The 21822-nt window shown below is 39.2% G+C and overlaps 1 protein-coding gene across 7 annotated transcripts in view; it reads right to left on the reverse strand.

Annotated features, from left to right (window-relative positions):
- Positions 1–7427: 7427 nt before the first annotated feature.
- Positions 7428–21822, reverse strand: part of FBXW7 (F-box and WD repeat domain containing 7) — a 281687-nt gene continuing 267292 nt past the window's right edge. For 5 of the 7 annotated variants that reach the window (XM_034771528.1, XM_034771529.1, XM_034771527.1 and 2 more), the window contains 6 exons: positions 20308–20444; positions 17925–18038; positions 15637–15818; positions 14193–14418; positions 10677–10887; positions 7428–9262 (listed from right to left, as the gene is read on the reverse strand). In XM_034771528.1, coding sequence (XP_034627419.1) covers positions 8994–9262; positions 10677–10887; positions 14193–14418; positions 15637–15818; positions 17925–18038; positions 20308–20444 — 1139 coding nt within the window. In that variant the 3' untranslated portion in view covers positions 7428–8993. Of the gene's footprint in view, positions 9263–10676; positions 10888–14192; positions 14419–15636; positions 15819–17924; positions 18039–20307; positions 20445–20550; positions 21381–21822 lie in introns of those variants that run through there. The other 2 variants (XM_034771532.1, XR_004645843.1) reach the window with 2 other exon arrangements.

A 21822-nucleotide genomic window follows, 5' to 3' on the forward strand; every position in this document is an offset into this window, starting at 1 on the left:
GGATAGCTGTGCCAGTCAGAGATGCTAGATTGGGGTGGGCAAACTTTTTGGCCCGAGGACCTCATCTGGGTGGGGAAATTGTATGCGGAGCCATGAATGTAGGGCTGGGGCAGAGGGTTGGGGTGTGGGGTGTGGGAGCGGGCTCAGGGAAGGGGTTTGGGGTGTGGGCTCTGGCCTGGTGCCACTTACCTTGAGCGGCTCTGGGGTGGCAGCGGTGCGCAGCGAGGCTAAGGCAGGCTCCCCGCCAGCCCTGGCCCCGTGCCACTCCCAAAAGCGGCTGGCACCACATTCCCGTGGCAGCGGGGGCAGAGGGCTCTGCGCACTGCCCTTGGCTGTGGGTACCTCCCCCGAAGCTCCCATTGGCCGCGGTTCCCCATTTCTGGCCAATGGGAGCTGTAGGGGGCGGTGCCTGCAGGCGAGGGCAGGATCTGGGCCATAGTTTGCCTACTCCTTTGCTAGATGGTTAAGAGGAATGAAAATAGGATTGAATTCTATTGCTCTTTCTGCCTCCATTTGGCATTAGTACTTTTCATTTATATAGCACTTTGTAAACTTTTCCGTAGGCCTCCCAGCAGCCCTCTGATTTAGGTAAACATCAGTATCTCTGTTTTGCAGGACAGGAAACAGAGGTTCAGAGAGACCACATGGCAAGTCAGTGTTTATGATTAGAACCCATTTTCTTTGACTGTTATATCAAGGTGCCTTCCAGGTGACTCACTTTACCTGTATTTCTTATCTGTAAGTGGGGAAGAATAATACATACTTAAACTCTCGCTAGCATACCTGCCTTCTGGCCTCCTAGTTTAATGCAGAGCTGGCACTTGATTCACTGATACTCATTTATTGACTTGAGGAGGAGGATGGATGATACAACTCACTTCACAATAGACGTGTGACCTAGCTGTTAGATCATAGATTTGAGAGAGAGAGAGAGTGGCCACTAGGTCAGCTTTGGGGAGGAAACTTGGACAGGGAGAAAAGGCAAGTTACTTCCGCAACAACATCCAGCAGGGTGCCTCCCTACATATGTAGTTTACAAAAGTGACAATGGATGTTATCTTGGAAAAAGCTGTGATAAAGGAGTGACTGACCAACTCCTCTCTTTGTCCTGGGTTCTTGGCCTCAGACAGAAGAAGCCAAAATGGAGAGTGCAGCATAAGAAAATCGACTGAGAGGTTAGATTACTTGCTTGGGACATTGTAATTGACTAGGTTAAGTCTGCATTGTTATCCCAGTGCTGCTGCTGACCTGCTGTGTGGCCTTGGATAAGGTACTTCATCTCTCTGTTAAAATGTTGATAATTGCATTCATTTACCTTCCTCACAGGGAAGCTGTGGGGATTCATTTGTTTGTGTTGGAGCTTTGAAAATATAAGGCACCGTAATTATTATTAGTCGTCTCCTGAATCTTGGAGAAGCACAGGTCAACATTACAGAGGGAGAGCAAATATCCCTTTGTGTTCCCTACTGCCTTGCACAGAGCCTGGGAGAAAGGGAAGCTTTGGTGAGAAGGGATATATGGGAGAAGCATTTTCTGAAAAGAAAAGCAAAGTTAAAAAGAATGTGAGATGGAAGGGGGACACAGCAGTAAGGGAACTTTGGGCTCTGTTAGAGTAGGGACTCACGTAGTAGTTTAAATAACAGGTTAGAAATTAGTCTCCCTGGCACCCCAAGTTCAACTGCAGGTAGCACTTTCATCCTTCAGAAAAAAGCATCTTCTATGCAGTTGTGGATTTTCAAGAACAAGCTGCGTCTGCTCTGTGTGGACATTAGAACCTCTGATCATTTTTCTAATAGCATAACAGTATTTTCTCTCATTCCACTATTTTGTTGCATCCTGTGCCAGATGGCTGCAGCTCTCCATCCTAGAGGCTGCTGCAGCAGTTCAAGTGGGCTGCATTTATATAAACTGAAAATTGCTTTGGGACAAAAAATGGCGTCTGAATGTAAAATATCACTGTATTGTAATAGGGACATGCTGAATTAGAATAGACAATTTGTTTGGACTGATCTCCTTAATTTTCTAATACTCTGTGCCAGACTGGAGAGGGGTCAGAAACTCAAGCACCAGTGATGGAGAATGAAGGCTTGAAACAAAAAAATTCTCCAAGTATATGCTGAGGCTGTATACAGGCCAACAGAAGCTTCCTATGAGCTTCAATTGAAGCTGCCAAATCCAATCAGAAGGACATATCCAGGATGGCAAACTACTTCATCAACCCTGAGTGCCTACATTGGAATAGGTTTCAGAGTAACAGCCGTGTTAGTCTGTATCCGCAAAAAGAAGAACAGGAGTACTTGTGGCACCTTAGAGACTAACAAATTTATTAGAGCATAAGCTTTTGTGGGAAAGCTTATGCTCTAATAAATTTGTTAGTCTCTAAGGTGCCACAAGTACTCCTGTTCTTCTTTTTACATTGGAATAGAGTACCAGCAAAGAACTATCATCCTACTTCACTCAAAAGATCACAAACATGTTGGAAGGCTTATTAAACAGCATGGATCCATTTCCCATACACCAGTCAACTAATAGCACACCTGTATTCACTCATTGGGAAGTTCTGGACAACCTAAAGGACTCCAACCCAACCCTTACTGGCTGATGAATGAGAGTTATGAGCAACTAGTTCCAGTCACTACTGACATAGACAACAAATCTGCCCTTCCTCTTTCAAACATGATGTAGTCCAACCAGCACTAGAGAAACTCACCCTGGATATGTGAGTTCTAGCCAACTACCTCCCAGGGTCAACCTCCCATTCCTGTTGGCCAACTACAAGCTCATTTAATTGAAGCTAATATCCCAGTCTAGATCCAGGCCAGGACATGAGACAACCCTTACTAATACTAATGGATGGTCTCTTACTGGACCTCTCTGCAGCATTTGACATTCTTGATCAAAAGATATTGCTGTGTCCCCTGAAAAAAGTAGCAGGGGTCCAGTGGAATGCACTAAAATTGTTTGTTCTTCTTGGAGGGATGCAGCCAGTGAGTAGTGATGGGTAAGGCTACGTTTAGCCATGGGTATTTTTAGTAAAACATCATGGACAGTAAACAAAAATTCACTGCTTGTGACCTGTCCATGACTTGTACTATATACCCCTGACTAAATCTTAGGTACTCAGGAGTGGGGTGTTCTGGAGCAGGGGGCAGTCCTGGACAGCAGCTGGTGCTGTAGGGGGAGGGTGGCGTGCCGCCTAGGACCATCACTGGTGCTCGGGGGGATGGGGGAGAGAGGGGTGGCGGCAGCGCACAGCCCGGGACCACTGCTGGTGCTCGGGAGGTGGGATGGGACAGTGGCCCACGACTGCCCCAGTAGCGGTGCGTGGCCCGGGGACTGCCCTCACAGGGGTCAGTCGTACCGGCTGCTGAAGAAGTCACATGGTCTTGGAAAGTCACGGAATCTGTGACAAAGTCACAGCCTTTAGTGATGGGAAACTGCCTTTCCAACACTGAATTGTTCACTTGAGGAGTCCCACAAGGATCAGTTCTCCCTTTGGTCCTATTCCACATTTACATGTAGCCACTTAGTGAAGTGGTGAGATGACATGGACTCAAGTGCCAGCAATATGCAGATGAGAGACGGTTCTACCTAGCCTTCGTTACACATGACAATACCAGCACCACCAAGATAGCCTGGTGCTTAGTTGAGATCAGTTCATGGATGAAGAGCAGCTGCCTGGAGCTGAACGAGACAAAGATAATGATGGTGGGGAGAGGGAGAGGGAAGCACTTTGAGGAGTTTCCAGACATGGGGCTGTCTCCTTCCAGTCCGTAGTTTGAGTGTTCAGAGAATCATAGAAATGTAAGACTGGAAAGAACCTCAAGAAGTCATCTAGTACACCTCCTAGCACTGAGGCAGGATTAAGTGTATGTGCTACTGGATTTCTTGCTAATGCTCAACTCTTCCTTAGCAGCATCCACAAGTAACACTTTCTACCATTTCTGGTTGGCTAGGAGGCTCCGGCCCATCCTCTCAATGATTACCTGGTCTCAGTTATTCATGCCTATGTCAGCTCCTGTCTGGACTACAGCAATACGATATTCCTCGGCATGATTTCAACACTTATGAAACATTGTACAGAACATTGCAGCATTTTGCCTCAGCAATATATTGTACTGTAGGACATCACGTCTATCCTTTCTCTACACTGGCTACCCCAGAGAATTCTGAATAAAGTTGAAGGTCTCAATCCTTATTCTCAGGATGCACAATGGCCTCGGTCCAGCACAAAGACCATGATTAACAGCTCTTCCTCCGGCCCAATGGAACGTTCTACAGTAAGGGTAAAACTTGTCGGTGCAGGAGACAGAGATTTCTTGGGGACCAGTCAGAAAACGTGGAACAAACTCACTAAGGACAATCACAAACCTCACACTCTTCTACTCCAAGGGCAACGCACACATTTTCAACCCCACCTTCTCTTGGGTAAAGGCATAGCAGAGTGTGTGTTTAAAAAACAAAAACAAAACACTATACGTACTGCACACACACACGTCTCCTCTGGAGAGGATGAGTGAGAGAGTGAACCAAATATGACAGATGTTGATCACATGGCTTAATGCCTTATTGGAAGGCACTCAGATACTACAGTGATGAGGGTTGTATAAGAATCTATATAGAAGTGTACTGAGCAGTTTCTCTGATGTGGGCATTTCAGGTCATTTATGTCTGGAATTACAACATCCTTGTCTTTGAAGAATTGCTGTTGACGAGAGTTGTGAAAGGGTTAAGGACCTCACATTGCTCCAAGACAAGCAGACTGTAAACAAAAGCTGTTATGGCCAAATATATCACTGTAAAAAAAAAAAAAGGTAATTAAGAGAAAATATTTATTACTATGTTGGCATTGGTATAGAAGAAATGTAGCTGAAATGTTGAACTTGTGCTCAGTTGTACATAAATTACATGCATATGAAGGCCCAGATCCTCAAAGGTATTTGGATGCCTAAATACCTTTGAGGAGCTTGGCCTTAGTACTCAGTTTTAAATTTTAGTAGTTTAGCCAAATTCAGAACGTAGGTACCCAGTTCAGACACCTATGAGCTGATTTAAACTCCTCTGCGTTCACAAAAAAGAATGAGAAAAGTAAAATCCTGTTATAGAATAATTAAAATGGAAAAAAAAATTTACTATTTTTTCTCCAGGCTGACATGCTGGTTTTCTCATTCCCTCTACACAAATACACATTATTGACCTTCTTCCTAACTTTGTAATAACCAAACTTTATCCTAAACTGGGCTACAAACAGAGTTTACTGAATGGTTTCAAACTACTTTAAGCTAACTAACTCGGTTAGAATATAATTTGGGATTTAGGGAACTTGGCTAGAACACTTTCTAAACTCTCTCTCAGGGGTGGCCAACCTAAGCCTGAGAAGGAGCCAGAATTTACCAATGTACATTGCCAAAGAGCCACAGTAATACATCATCAGCCCCACTAATCAGCACCTCCCCATCCCGCCCGATCAGCTGTTTTGTGGTGTGCAGGAGGCTGGGGGGGGGGGGCACAAGAGCGAGGGCACAGCAGGCTGAGAGGGCAGGGTCTGAGCAGTGAGTACCCCCTGGCACATTGAAAAGTTGGTACCTGTAGCTCCAGCCCTGGAGTTGGTGCCTATTCAAGGAGCCACAGGTTGACCATCTCTGCTCTATCGGAACAGAGTTTAGCCCTATTCATATTGGTGGCTCAACACGTTTCAAATGAGCTAGCTTGAACAATTTCAAACCTGCCTTTCCTATCACTTCCTTCTCTTGACTCCTTTTGCTCTATTCTGCCTCTTTTTTGTATTCTTGTGCCTCAGGAATAGTGTAATCTTGCCTCATTTCCTTTAAAATCTGGTAACTACCCTTTTATAATTACCAAATTAGCTCATTGAAAATTTTAGTAGTTGCAGGCTTTACAAATGGTTATATGACTGCAAAGCTTTTGCTTATTTACACAGGTGATTACTAGGCCTGGTTTTCCACAGCATCAGTTGTTGTATACTTCACTCCCCACCCCTCTTTGTTTTTTAAACCTTCCTTGGACTTTTGCATCCAATATCAGTACCAAAGAGTTCCTTTTGATCTTAAAAGGAATCTGTTTTGTGGCCTTAAACTCAACTGAAGAAAGTTCTGCTCTAGTGACGACTTAGTTGATCTAACCAGTCAGGATTACAAGGGCAAACTGCTGAAAGGTCACCGTCCTTATAGATTTCTTGGCTCTTTCACAAAAGTCACTTGTGGGCAAAGCAGTACAGGTCACTCTTTTCAACACTCACTGGACTGTTTTTGCTTATACCAGTTGCTTTTTTTTTTTTTTTTTTTTTAATTTATAGTTTGCCTCCGTTTGTAAACAAATAGCTTGCCTCACTGCAGTCAATACTGAATAAGGCTCATTTGAGATCTGTTTATCATCTTAACTTTCAGAATGAGGGTGGATCAGAACTAAACTTAGATGATATATATTAATATATTTTCTGTTTTTGTCTTGAAACCGATCCTATATGCATTTTCTGGTCCTTTTATAACTAGTAGTTTCTATATAACTAATATTTTAAAAAGATAAACTGTTGACCAGCTAAACTGATAGTAAAAAGTCTACAAAGACATGTACCACGTCTCTCTCTACCACTCAGTCTTACTTGAAAAAAATTCAGTGTTAGTTTTGTACACGTAGTTTTAGAAGAATATATAACATTTGATAGGCTTCCAGTGCAACTGATATTTTGATTAGCTCACCTGTGTTGACTTTTCTGTTTGAGTAAGTTGATGGAACTGCTTTGGACCATGCAGATTATGTAGGACTGTCTTTCAATATTATTTTGGACAGTTCACTTTAAAGCTATGTTACTGACGTTGAGTGGTTTTAAATTCTGATATGGATTTTACTGCTTCTTGCTTTTCATTTGATACTGTATATTCTTTTCTGTAGAATTTCAATCAATAAATAAAAAACATTAGATTTCGTTCCTATTAGACTTATTCAATTTCAGATGCAATTAACAAAATGGTCTGAGAAGAAACTATAATAGTCACAAAAAGCTTAATCATGTAATTTTCCTCTTGATTTACTGATTAACTTTGTGGCAAGCTCCTGCCAGTGTCAAATCTTAACCTAGTAGTATATTCTTAGTGATAGGAAGCTACCTCCCATGTTTGTTGAAGCCCCAGTGACAAATTCAATACAGTGACTTATGCACAGAGATGCTGACTCAGTGTTCTTGCATGTTCTGGGGCGGGGGGGTAAGTTTCTTTGTAGAACTTTGTTACATAAGAAGCCCTTGAAGACATTTTGGTTTCTGTACATTCCTCTCTTTTCAGTAAACTGATAAACTTGACTTGACCTATCTCAGACTATGAAATGTGTAATATCAAGATTTTGCCCACATACTGGCCTCAATGTTGCATATTAGTACAGTAGCAAACCATTGGAAGAAAAAGACATGCTAACATGAAAAACACATTTTATTGCACTTAAGTTATAAGAAAATAAAATTTCTAAGTGAATCAAACCATAGACACAATCCCTTTAAAGGTTGTTTTCCTCCATCATGTCAGGTTGTTACATAACTAAAATTAACCAACTGGAATCTGATTGTTTTCAATCAGACTATAAATAAAACAAAACAAAAAAGGGAGGAAAAACAAGATCGCCTAGGATACAGTGTTAAACCACTTTCACAGTTCAGCTTGAGTTGTGGCTCTTGGAGAATGAGGCAAACCATTTGACTTTTTCTTTTTTGTTTGCATGTACATCTTTATTACAAAAACGTAATAGTTTTTGCACTGTGTCAGTTCCTTGCAGCAATAACTGTAACAGTTGTTTTTCTCAATACTGTAAAACACTAAGACTGACCAGCAATTTTATTTTTGTATTTATATTTTTAAAATTTGTCAGTTTTATTATGCATGTTCATTCCATTCACCACAGCCCTCACAAAGAAAAAAGTTTCCCCACAGAACAGGCTGCAATAGCTTTGTTCTAAGGAATGTGTTTTAATTTTTGCCCAGAAAAAAGAAAATAAGCTTTGCACACACACTCAATTCTTTACTTGCAGGCAAACTTCACTCTTAATTGTCTGAAACTTTTTAACTCTCAGCCTCTTAGAGGCACAGTTGGCTCAAGTTTCAGTGGCAAAAAGTCTTTTTCTGTAACCAACTAGAGCAAATTTGGAATTCAGTCTGGGACTAAAACGTCACAGCAGAAAAAAAATTAAAAAACAAGAAATAATTTGCTTTACTTTCTTTCATTTAGCAGCATAAATAAGTTTGGCCACTGGGAATACAGTACAGGGGTGGGACAACAATCCCATACTTGAAGACCTACTTCTAGCACCAGCATTGAGAGTTAAATCCATTCAAGAACTCTCAGAACCCAGGACAACTTGCCACCTCAGAGCAACATATGCATTGTAGAGTGTAGATGAAAGCAACAGTAAATAGAGTAACAGAGGCTAATACTGTGATTGACATTGGCAATGGCTGGCAAAAAAAAAAAAAAAGCTCTGATAAAACTGTACAAAAACAATTCACAGTAAGATTTTAGCTTTTCCACACCAGTATTTGATTTTGTCGTTGCCACGGATGCTCGCAACTTTGAAAGTCATCCAGTAACGGATGTTATGCAGCAACTTTCTAGATCTCTGTGGTAAAATAACAGGTTAGCAAGAATTGTAACAACTTTTTAACCTCCACTCTGCTCAATGAGCACTTAGAGGAAAATAAAGAAATAATTGCACCTGGTTTGATTTAGAAAGTCTTATATTTGCAAAGCTGCCCCAGTCAAAAGTGAAGCTTTTTATGTGATGAGACAGCAAATGCCTCTCTTGTCAGTTACAGTTTGTCATCTCGCAGTCTCCTCCTTCATAGTCTGTAGGTCTTTAGGATCTGTTGCCCCAAGCCAACATCCTGCACCACCAAGGACAAGGGATGATTTTTTTTTTTTTTTTTTTTTGCAGGGGGAGGGAAGGGAAACATCGTCTACACATTTGGACAAATTCATTTTTTTGCCCTTCACTTCATATCCACATCAAAGTCCAACACCAGCAGCTTTGTTTCCTCAGTTCCATTTCGGCTTCCAACCGCACACACTAGCTTTGTGTTGGAGGCTCTGATCCGCCACACAACGCCTCCACTTCCCCCACTCTCCAATGTGACTAGATTTCGGATAAATTCACCCGTTTTCAAGTCCCAAAGTTTTACAGTCCCATCATCTGAGCTGGTAATTACAAAGTTCTTGTTGAACTGTAAACAGGTCACAGCGCTCTGATGCTTGTTAGGACCTACAATAGTAAAACCAAAAGAATTTTGCTTGTGGTTAGAAAGGAGTGTAAGGGGTTACCATGTTTAGATATATTTGTATGCAAGGTAAATCAAATATTTAACATACACAAAAGCCTCATTCTGTGTTTTCAAAGGACTAGTACAGATATTGAAAAATCCCCATCCTCACAGTTGTCTGTTATTACTGTAACATACACTGGGGCAAGTGTGTAGTCTCATCTGATTCATCAAAATGAACTTACCTAGTAGAAGGAAGTGATCACAGAATAAGTAATTATTACTCCCACCCCTTTGGGAAGAAAGGGTGGTCTAATTCCTAGGTCATTGCTAAACCTTGATTGCACGAAATGGTGCTGTTGCTCAAGCGTTAATCTAATTTAAAATCCCTTCTGGTGGAATGTTACAGAACCCCCACAGACAAAACTCCAGTTGAAGTCATAGTTAAATATTAACTCAAATAACAAAACTCTTTTTCTTTACATGTCTTTTTTCCCTTAAGCCATCCCATAGTAATTGTCCTTTAAAAGGTCAGAGCTTGTTTTGTCCAATAATTAAGCAGTGCAGGATGCTTTTTAGTGAAGTGGGTTTTCTCCCAGAACCAGGGCTGGCAGGCAAAAGCCAGGGAAAGATATTACAAAAGACTTGCTTAGGAAAATAAGTGAATGTGTATACATGGGCACAGCGACAGTCAAAATGAAAACTAAAATCTGTCTTTTTCCTGTTTTTAAATGGAGGATATGTTTTCCATTCATTTTTCTTGATTTATTGTAACAGACAGTGTTCACTGCCTTCCAACCCAATTAGTCTGGAGGCTTTGGAATGTCCAAGTGACCTAAATAACTAAGTTGACTGGCTGATTTGAGATGCCATTTCCTACATATTTTTGTGGTTTATTAGTCTAACATACAGATAGCAAATTTCTATCAGAACAGCTGTCTTTCCATAATAGGCAAATGATTTTAGATTTAATTATATAAAAAGGTTTATTCACAGAAAGATAATTTCACAAATACAAAAAATAGTACAGCTGTCGCCATGGCCAACTTTTGAGCATTAAATGATCAGCAGTTGTTTTCCTTGCATATAGGTTATTTTTTATTTTTAAATGCTGGTTGGAATCTTTTCCCTTTCCAGAATGGTGCATTAAACAATACTGTACATTTAAAACACAGCTTGACTTGACCTAAAATTGAAACAATCTCCCCAAAGCTAATTTTGTCCTCTAGCAATATATGGGAAGTAGAAATGCTCAGATTTAACAGATATGAACAAGTACTTTGATATTAAGTTTACTGTTTCAACAGCACTCAGCACTGAAGCAATTGGTAAATTGAGGACTGACCTACACTAATTTTGCACCAGCCTTTTAGTATTTTGAATGAATGTGTTTATATTTGGATAGTATAAGCTCACCTTGCAATGTCTGTAAACACTGTCCTGTTTTGATATCCCAGATTTTGACTGTTGAATCTGCATTCCCAGACACAAGAATATTGTCTTTCAGTTCCATTCCACTTGTTAATGACTGGTGGCCCGTTAATGTGTGAATGCAGTTTCCCGTCTCCACATCCCAAACTCGGATTGAAGTGTCGAGAGATCCACTCACTACATGGATGCCATCAAACTAAAAAAAAAGGTAAACATTACAAGCAATTGTATTAAGCTCTTATCATTCACACTGTGAAAAAAACATTAAGCGTGCTACTTGCATTTAATTCAGAGTTTCACAAAATAAGACAGTATACAGTATGACCTTGCACTATCCCCTACACTAGGAAATTACATTATGGTACAACACATTAACTAACAATGTTAAATACAACTTAGAACTCAGTGCAAAGCCTTATGTTTAACATGGCCCTATCATTAACCACGCGCACCTGATGCTATCAGGATAATTTCCTAGTGTAGACAAGGCCTATGGAGTTCTGCATTCAACACCTACAGATCTTAATCTTGACTAAGGAGAAAAGTACATACTGATAGACACTTTACTTTGACCCTCTCTTTGAATAGTACTATACATAGCTAAAAATTCAAGCAAACAGAACAGAAAATATTTGAGTGGTTTCTGATATTTCAAGCAACTGCGAAGAGTTTTAAAGGATCTTCTGCCTTCCGTGTCAACCTCCTTATCCAAAAAACGTTTGTGGAATTATTTCATTTGATCAAATCAACAACTTCACTCTATGTAACATCTATCCACAGTATCAGAGCAAAAAGTTAATACAAGCACTTTGTCAGCTAAAACCAAGAGCTAGTGGTGGTGATCAGATAGTGAATACTGCACCTAAATCATCAATTAAGAAAGAATATGAATTTAAACCTTTTTGAAAAAAATTTAATGCGTTATACATCAGTGGTTCTGAGGACTCTTTCTGTAAGGACTAGCATTTTACATATGCTGTCCAGTCCACTATCATCTATGGGCTAGGTTCACAAAGGTGACATAGACTCAGCATTGCAATGCTAACTATACTAGGTGCTCTGATGTCTACTGGAATCTACAGCTGTGACATAGGTACCCAGGCTTCTAATACCGTGCACAGGAAAAGTTAGGTACCTAAGAATGGGATCAACAAAAGCCAGCAAGAAGCCACCAGGGAGAGGGGTGTGGCTTAAGTCTAGGTTGGAGGGAGACATCTATCACCGCTTGGAATTCTCAGCCATGAACGCTTTCTCATAAACATCATAAAACCACACACCACAAGCAGGAGGTGATAGTGCTGCCCTCTTACAACCTGTAGCCCACTGGTTACAGTGCTCAGCCAAGATGTGGTAGATCCCTCCCTCTGCCTGATTTGGAGCAGAGATTTGAGTCCATGTCTCAACTCTTAGGAGAGTGTCCTAACCACTGGGCTTTGGGATAGTTTGAGATGGGGTTCTCAAACAGTTCTACTCTGTACAAATAGTCATTAGAACAGGGATCTCCCACATTTACAGGTGAATGCTCTAACCTCTGTAGAGTCACTCTCTCTTTCTGGCCCCATGTTAAGTTAAGGAACAGAATGTGTTTATTAGAAAACAAGTATATTCAAAATGACTTATGAAATCCTCCAGTCTCTCAGTTACTGAACCACACTTCCTGTGCCACAGACCAGCCTAGCAGACATGCGATTTCTTGTTTTTAATTATATTTACCAATTTAAAAAAAAAAGTTTGAGCAAGTATTAGCCTCAGGCCTTTGTAACAGTAGAGGGTTAGGCACAGTACCAACCCCCCAGTTCGCCAGCCAGAATGCCATTCCCAGTTCTCCATCTGCTGTCTTGTATGACTGTGGTGCCAGCAAGCCCTAGCCCAAAATAAATCCTTAAATGCCTTCTCAGATTCTGGAAGTTGTTTCAGCTCTGCAGAGACTTGTTCAGGGTAGGTGAAAAGGTAGAGGAGGATCCACAACAGGTCTTCAACTACAAACTTTTACTGCATCGCTATGTTGGTGAGGGGTGTGATGAGATGTGATTTGTGACCAACATAGCTGTGCTGGCAAAGCCCCTAGTGCAGAGTCAGTTATTATGGCAAAACAGCACTTCTGCTGGAGTGGGGGTGGAGGTGTGACTGGAATAAACTATGCCGGCAAAAGTATCCACACTAGGAATGCTTTGCTGATACACTTTACTGGGCTGGTACAGCTACACCAGCAAAACCTTCCAAATGTAGACGTGGCCTCTAGCATAGGTAAGCAGGGAGCTGATCAGAACCCTTCACTAACAGCCATTAAAATCCTAGGTCCACACACAAATATAAAGCACTGTTTTTGTTTTTATGACAATTCGTGAAGTATTGCTAGTCAGGAACCCAACAGTTGTATACTGAAAGGGATAACATGCAAACTAACCCCTTACGTTTCAATAAATGCAATTTCTAGAGGACACACAAAATCTCCTTTCAAACATCAGAGTAAGAAAAAATTCAATCATACAAAGCTGCCAAAAGTTACTTGTTTTTTTGTAAATATCAGAAGCAGCTTGCTCTCTCCTTTTTGTGGCTATATGTCTTTTCAGCATTTATTTACTAAGGCTAGGTCTATACTACCCGCCTGAATTGGCGGGTAGAAATCGACGTCTCGGGGATCGATTTATCGCGTCCCGTTGGGACACGACAATCGATCCCCGAATCGACGCTCTTACTCCACCAGCGGAGGTGGTAGTAAGCGCCACCAACAGAAAGCCGCAGAGGTCGATTTTGCCGCCGTCCTCACAACGGGGTAAGTTGGCTGCGATACGTCGAATTCAGCTATGCTATTCACGTAGCTGAATTTGCGTATCTTAAATCGACTCCCCCCTGTAGTGTAGATGTACCCTTAGTAAGTTCTTCTTTAGTTTGGAGTAAGAGAGACAAGCTCTGGTTTAATTTTAAAGATGAACACTACAGTTTTTTGGGGGTGGTAGTAATTTTTTCATGGCTGTAAAATATTCCACATGAAGAAGCACATGAATGTTCCAGCTACTGCAGCATAGATTGAACTAGTCTAATGCTACCCTAGCACTATGTTCCTTCTCTAAGATTAAAATTCTAGACTACTATATACATGAACTTTCAGATTATCAAAGGGACATTACTTTTGGTTAACTTAGTATGGACTTAGCGCCTCAGTTGCTGATAAGCTATGAAAAACAGGGACACTGAAAACAAGAATATTCACAGCAAAAGAAAAAATAATGTACAATAAACAACGGTGATTTAAAAAAAAATCTTATTAATTCATATAGTGGTAGCTCTCAGAGACCCAAACTAGGATTTGGCTCCCATTCTAAATTAAGACAAGATATGTAGCAAGAGGAGGGAGGGAGGGAGGATGAGGGTAACCTGAATCTCTCCGTATTTTCTAGGACTGCATCTGCAGATTAGTAAGTATCCACAATTTTAGTAGTTTAACAATAAAGGTGGTGTATCCAAGGGAATCTAGAGCACTAGATGCAAATTGCTTACCTGTAATGAATAGACTCTATTAGTATGCCCTTGCAGTGTGTGTAGACAGGTTTCAGTCTCTGGATCCCATACTTTGACCATAAAATCATATGCTCCACTAACAACCCTCCTGCCATCATACTGAACACACCGGACTGCAGCTACATGTCCCATCAGAACATGTAAACATTGGCCTGTCTCTATGTCCCAAACTCTCAGCGTGGCATCTCGAGACCCACTGACAACTCTGGTGAAACACAAACAAAAACTACACTTAGCATATAAACTTCCATGTTATTTGTATCATGTATGCTAAAGCAGGAAGACTGATATATCAACCTTTTGTGCATAAAGCAGTTAAACTGAACTTATTTCTCTGGAAGGCGAGGTGGCCTGAGTACTAGTCCGCCTGTTTCCGAAGAGCTGGCTTGGCTTCACATTTTATTCAGGTTGAAAGTTAAAGCATGTTAGGTCCCACCCTGTTCATCATCACAACACCAAACTATTTGGTGTGATTGGCAATAAGTATTTAAGAGGAGAGATGCAGACTTGAATAACAAGATATTGCAGGGCAAGACTGAGGTGGGTTGGGAGAGCTGTATGTGACAGATTACATAGCACCTACTTTTACATATGGTTAGCTCAAGCCAGTAATATAGTCTTGCTTTAATGAGCACTACACTTACCCAGTATTTGTTATTTATTTTTAAAACCTTCTTTGAAGGTTTTTCTTCATTATGCAACATTTATGTCACTTGATTTGTATAGTACATATCAGTTTTTAAAATGTTTTGAACCTACTGAAACTGGAACCATAAATAGTAATGAAGATTACTGTAATTCCATTAACTATCTGAGCAGAAAAACCTTAGTTTTCTTAGAAGGAAAAGAAGGGATAAATAGCCAAGACAACATTCTAGACACAATGCAAAGCTTTAAAACAAATTACAACATCTCAGCCAAAGTCTCTTGAATTGATATACTATTGTTGAAATGAAATGACAGTGTAAAAGAAATTTAAATAAAATATATTCATGTCCAAAGACATTTTTAAAAAGGTAATTTTAAAATAGGTAAAGGTTTACAACAAAATGGACAAAAATAAGTTAAAAACAAGGACAGTTTGTTATGTAGCATAGCAGAATGGATCACATCAATAACTGAAACAACTTTGAAAGAAAGTTATAGGTAACTATTTGACTGTATATGGAGAGGTTTATGTCGTTTGTACTTTGGTTAATTCTCTCACACCTTTTCTTCGTGCAGTCAGCTGCTCTTTTCACTTCATGCTGAGTGTATAAATTTTAGTAATATTTTTACTGAATAGTATAGCTTTTGTATTGCACAGACCTTTTCTGTTTTAGGACTACTTAATGAAATTTTAGGTGCATTTTCCTTTAAAAAAAAAAAAAACACACACAAAATAAGAGGCAAAAAAGATATCTAATTTTAAGTAAACATTTACCTTTTTTCATGGAGATGCATACAACGCACAGTAGAAGTGTGTCCATATAAAGTATGAATACATTCTCCAGTCTCTGCGTTCCATACTTTAAGTGTTCGGTCTGTAGATCCACTAATAATGATATTGTCCCTCATTTGTGATGACCAGACTCCACCTGTGTGTCCAACTAGTGTTCTTAAACACTGAAAAATATTTTGTATAGTTAGTAAGGTGAAAGAAATTTAATCAGTTCATATGAGGCCAGAACACTGTGATCATATAGTCTGACCTCTTGTATAATACAGGCCATAGGATGTCTCTGAATTTAATTGCTATTTGAACTCGAGCATCAATTTTGCAAAAACATCCAATATTGATCTAAAACTTTCCAGTGATGGAGGATGCACCACAACACTTGGTAAGTTTTTTCTAATGGTTAATTACCCTCAATGGGGCAGGGACAATTTTTAAATACTGGCACAACATTAGCTTTTTCCCCCGTGTTCCAAGGCTTACTGAAAATCAGCATTAATAATCCAGAGAGCGCCTCAACCAAATATTTTAAAACTCTTGGATGCAAATTTCTGGACCTGCTGATTAAAAGATGTCTAACTTTATTACATCCTCCTGAGTAATTGCTGGAATGGAAAGTATTTCATCATTAGACTTTATAAATCCATCATCTGGTTCCCCCAAATACAGAACAGATATTTATTGAACATTTAGGCTTTTCAGTATTATTGACTGTTCTATCATGTCCATCTAATAATGGACCAATAACATTGTTAGGATTCCTTTTCTTCCTAATGTACTTAAACAGCTCCTTAACTCTGCTCGCCACAGACTTCTTGTGTCCTTCTACCTCCCTTATCAATTTTTTACATTTCCTAGCTTCAATTTATATTCATTGATATCAACTTCCCCTTTTCCATTTATATATATTTTTATTTTAATAGCTGCTTTCATTTCCCCTCTAAGCCAGTTTGTTTCTTAATCAGTGTTGTTTCCTTTCTTGATTGTGGCTTTTTGGGCACCAAGTAAAATGTTGTTGAACAGTTCCCAATTATTCACGTTTTTCTGTTTAAATTCTTTCCCATGTGTTTTGGCTCAGAATTGTTTTCAGCTTTGTGAAATTGGCTTTTTCAAAGCAGTAAGAATATATTTTACTGGTTTGGACTTTATTCTGTTTGTACATAACAAATACGATCAAGTCATGGTCACTTGCATATAAGCGACCACTAAATTTTTCATTCTGTGAGCAATTTCTCTTTTTCAGTCAGGATGAGGTCAAATACAGAATTCTTCCATACTGGATGCAACACTTTCTGAATATTCTGTAAGGTTTGGTGTAAACATCTCTCATATAAAGATGTTTTAATTATTAGATAAGATGTTCCTGAGAACTTAAAACTGCTGAGAAGTCTTCCTGTCATGTTTAATTTCATATATTCAGTGGCACATTATATTTTTGAGGAGGAAGAATGTACAAAACACATGTTTTTCATTAAAGAATAACTCCATCCTGTCCTTTTTGATGAAAGAATGTTAAAATTGCACGGTGGTTTCTTTCATGAACTAGGCTTAGTGAAGGGAAGCCAGCTGAATTGGGTGTGGCTGCCTGCATACCACATTTTATTTTGTTCTTCCCTTAGTAGTTACAATCCAATCAACGCTCTTCGAGGCATGCAAAGACAGAAACTAAAACCTTTAAATACATCTAAGACTAATATTACAATGTGGATATCTTTTATATCTTAAGCTTGCCACTATCAATATTTGGGCTGTTGAAATTAGAAGATACTCTGTTGCTAGAATAAAGAGAAATAAATAGTCTAAGGCTATTTATAGCCAATAAAAAAAAAAACATTTGAAAAACTTAAAAACCATATAAATAAATGTGGAAGCCACAAGCATTAGCCAGAAACAAGATCCATGTGAATAAAGTCAGGATGAATTAACCTATAGGGAAGATAACGTAGTATGTGTCTAAATTTTCTGTAATCAGTGTCAAAAATGACTCCACAAGAATAGAGCAGCAGCCAAGAGAACAAGGATATATGCCAATGGTAACATGAACAGCATTATAATTTCACATCAAGGTGACTTTCATAAAATAGACATATTTCGGAGTAGAGAAAGATTGCCCAAATATTTTTTAATATTCTATCTTTGTTTTGCATCAGACAGCAATAAAGGCAAAGATATAAGATGTTCTGGGAAACAGGATAAATTAGTTACACACTTTTAAGCTTGCTACTACTATGCCAATGGTCCATTTCATGGGATCTTAACAGCAATTACCAACTTACCTTGCCTGTAACTGCTGACCAAACTTTCAATGTGTTGTCATCAGAACCACTGACTATTCGGTTACCACAGAATTGTAGACATGTGATTACATGATCATCATGTCCTTTGAGCACCTGACAATAAAGAATGTGTGTTGCAATGTAAGCCAAAAGAGTAGAAGAAAATCAGAATCAGAATGGTGTACATCAGCAAGAAGCGTGTATAAATTACTGCAACTAGATTAAAAATTGAATCATCATCAGTCCTTATGGTTCAGATCTATTTTATTACTAGCTGGAGTCAGGAAGACATTTTCTTGATATAAAATGTCATCCATGATATAGCATTGCATAGCTGACCAGGTGCATTAACACTATTTTTACCCTTCTTCTAAAATAATTGAGATAGATCATTGCTAAAACTAGGATAACACGTTGGATAGACCACTGTATTCTAAAAAATAATTTTAAAAACATCAAATAAAATCTTTAAAAGCATGAGAATAATTTAATGGAAAATATTTTACCTATGAACAAAAAATTTGCTTCTGTTATCCAATGCATTTTTTTTATTTTTATGAACTAGTCTTAATGTGTACTTATATTCTTAACCACCCCACTCCTCCTGATCTACTGGGTACCAGATACTATCCAAAATAAGAACTATAGAAACCTTTACGTTATGAAGAAACAAAAGTTAGTTTGGCTGAATGAGAAGAAAATATGTATTTCCATGTTTGTGGATTTGAATGTCATTTTTCAAAAATGGCATTTTCAGTGTTTGATTATGGAAAACTGCAACAGATTATTTTTACTACAGTACAGTAAAGATCAATTACATCAGAACATGCAAATTAAACAAGGAATTTACTATTTAAAAATATCTGAATACTTTTCAAAATGTCTATTGATATGAAATGGGAAGCTGGGTAATGTCTGGGGCTACCATTTTAATAATTACAGCATAGCATGATATGACAAAAAATGCAGAACTGTTGCCAGAAACACACAGAAAGTTGCAGTCAGATATTCAGATAGTAGGAGATTTTCTCAGCTTTTTAGGTAACTCCTGTATTGTTGTGTTTGTTTAGTTTTCTGGTCTACTATACAAAAATTAAGAGAAGTCACAGAATTTCTCTAAAAAGACTGGAGTAAGTCTCTGGCTGTTCTTTATGTATAAAGGGGAGCCAGAGACACAATCAGACTTGATGATATGACTGCTACATTATTGCATAAATAAAGCACATTATGATACTATAATCTAGTATCAATATCATTAAAATGTGGGCATACCCTGCTAATGTTATCAGGCTGAAATGAAACAATTTTCATCTATATTATAGTACTTCATTTTTATTTTCAAAGGCAATGAAATCTTAAAAAGGTATGGTACTTTACTTTTAAAAAGTTATAAAAATGTATGTAAAAATAAGACAAAATGAAAACAAATATCTGAATTTATGTAATAGTTTCATATCACAATCTAAAAATACCTTAAACACACGATTAACTTCATGCATAAGTATTCCTATTGAAGTGAATGGGAGTACTTTCATGTGTAAAGTTAAGTATCAGTATAAACGTTCCCAGGATTGGGGCCTCAGTGAAAATGTTGTTGCATGGTGCCACTAGTAGGATTTAACTCTACAAGCAGCAACTATATTTTGATTTTCTGATATGGTGCTGGAGTAAGGTATACAAACCCTACAAAGAAGAGGAAGAGGTTAAGGAGTTGATCTGGTCTCAGATGGCCTTGCCCCACCATACTTATAAAGCCTGCACAGACTGGATGCACTTAAAAAGGGAAGCAGAGTATCTTTGTACCAGGCAGACAGTGGAGGTAAGTTGATCTGAGCTCTTGGGAAAGAATTTATAGGAGCTCTTGCTGCCTGAGGCCTGTCTACTGTGGCCTGACCAAGCCTGCAAAGGGACTGGTGATGCTTCGAAGATTAGAAATTTTATCTTACATTCAATATTTTGCTTTATCCTGTGGAAAGAGAGGGGACTTAGTAGGAAGTGATCCCGCAAGGAAGCTGCATAATGCACCAGGATGCAGGATTTAGCTGCCTACCACTGGGGCCCTGGATTGGAGCCCACTGGAGTGGGTGGGCCCAGGCTCTCCTACAAACCCTTAGAAGGACAACTACAGATGTTCCCCTTTACAGATGCTCAGACGTTTTCATTTGGCTTAAAACAGGATAGGTAGAAACATACATAAATTTCTGCACTTTCTTCTTCTGGTTTAATTATTTTTAAGATAAAAATTGGCACAAAGGGGTTTAACACCCTCTTTTCAAGTTATTTTAGATGTCAAAAATGATTTAGTTTAGTCCAAAACAAAACTAACAGCTGACAGGCTGATCCTACTTAATTCTTGACATGTACATAGTTCAGAAATGGTTACCTTAGGAGATTTAAGTTCTCCTCGCCGCCAGTTAGTATCAATTCTGTGCTGTCTGATATAAGCACTTTTCCATGGGCTACGTATGAAGCCTGGTTTTATTACTTTCCTTCTCTTGATATGCAATGGTTCGTCAATCCCTAAAATTAATTTAAAAGTAAAAAAAAAGAATAAAATCTTGTCAATTCCACCAAACACCAACCTCTCTTCACCCCCAAACTTAATATATTATGGTGACATAATCACCTTCTCACCAAATACTGTTCCAACTTCATTTGTTGTCCTGTGCTTCAGGGATGTCATCCTGCCCTCCTCCCTATACTAGATCTTTTTCCTTTTCTTTAGAACTACCACTATTGTATAATTGGTCCTTTTTCATATTTTTGCTGAAGGCTTTTCAGCTTTGGTTCATCCTTTCTACCAATGAATACCTTATGTTTCTGTCTGTAGCCCACTTGCCTTCTCTATACATCTTTTCCCGCTGGTTCATCTAATTATTAGCTTCAATCTTGGTCGTTGCCAGTACATGGATGATTCCCACTTCTCCATCCTTCTCAAATCATTCTCTGGTACCTATATTTGCCAGTCTTGACTAAATTGTACTTTCAAATTACTGAGGGCTTCAAAGTCTGAAATAAATTTTCTGTGAAAAGAGTTCCCTCTCCTGTGTCATCCCTTCTGACATTTTTAATTACACATACTTGGTTTCCAAGCCTAAGAAGTTACAGAATCATTCTTGAACCCCCACTCTTTCATCTTTCTTTTCTCAATACTGTCATAAGAACAAGACAAGAATATATCTTTATTTTGGCTCTGTCTTCAGTGAAACCTTTAAAGACAGGGATTGTCAAAGGAGGTTAACGGGATAAGAGAACTCCCACTCCAATAGGATTTGGCACCTTGCTACCTTAGGCGCCTTTAAAAATTACAGATTGATTCATACGTTAGTCTGTTTAGTGCCCTTTTATTGATTTCTCCTAAAGCCCTACTCTCTAAATTTCAGGGAAGGCTGGTTGTCTGTGTATGTCTCTCCAAGGTCCAGGGCCAGAGCATTGTAGTTATGTCACTTCAACATGCTAGGAAGAAAGAATGGTTACTTACTTTGTACACAGTTAGTGGAGTTCTTTGAGACATGTGGTCCCTAGCTGTATTCCACTCTAGGTTTGCATGTGCTCCATGTGCCTGACACCAAAAGAATTTGCTAGCAGTGTCTGTTGGTCCATCCCTTGCCTCATTGTGCTCTGAACTGAGGGCATAGGCGATACCAGTCAGCTTTGTGTACTTGGGGAACCAGGGCACAGTATCCAGCCTGTCTGACTCATGAAGGACACTCCCCCACCCCCCAGCCTCTGCTTGAACCAAAATCGATCAGAGAAAAAGACTTGCAGAGAGCAGTGACGGGTCGTGGGAGACATACCTAGACCCCTCCTGACAAGGGTGATAGGATTAAGGCAACTCCCCTAGCCTCATCTGCATCAAAGATGGGACAGGGATGCATCTCTGTTAGCATACAGAATC

Source organism: Trachemys scripta, chromosome 5 (assembly GCF_013100865.1).
Source record: "Trachemys scripta elegans isolate TJP31775 chromosome 5, CAS_Tse_1.0, whole genome shotgun sequence".
Classification (NCBI taxonomy): Eukaryota; Metazoa; Chordata; order Testudines; family Emydidae; genus Trachemys; species Trachemys scripta.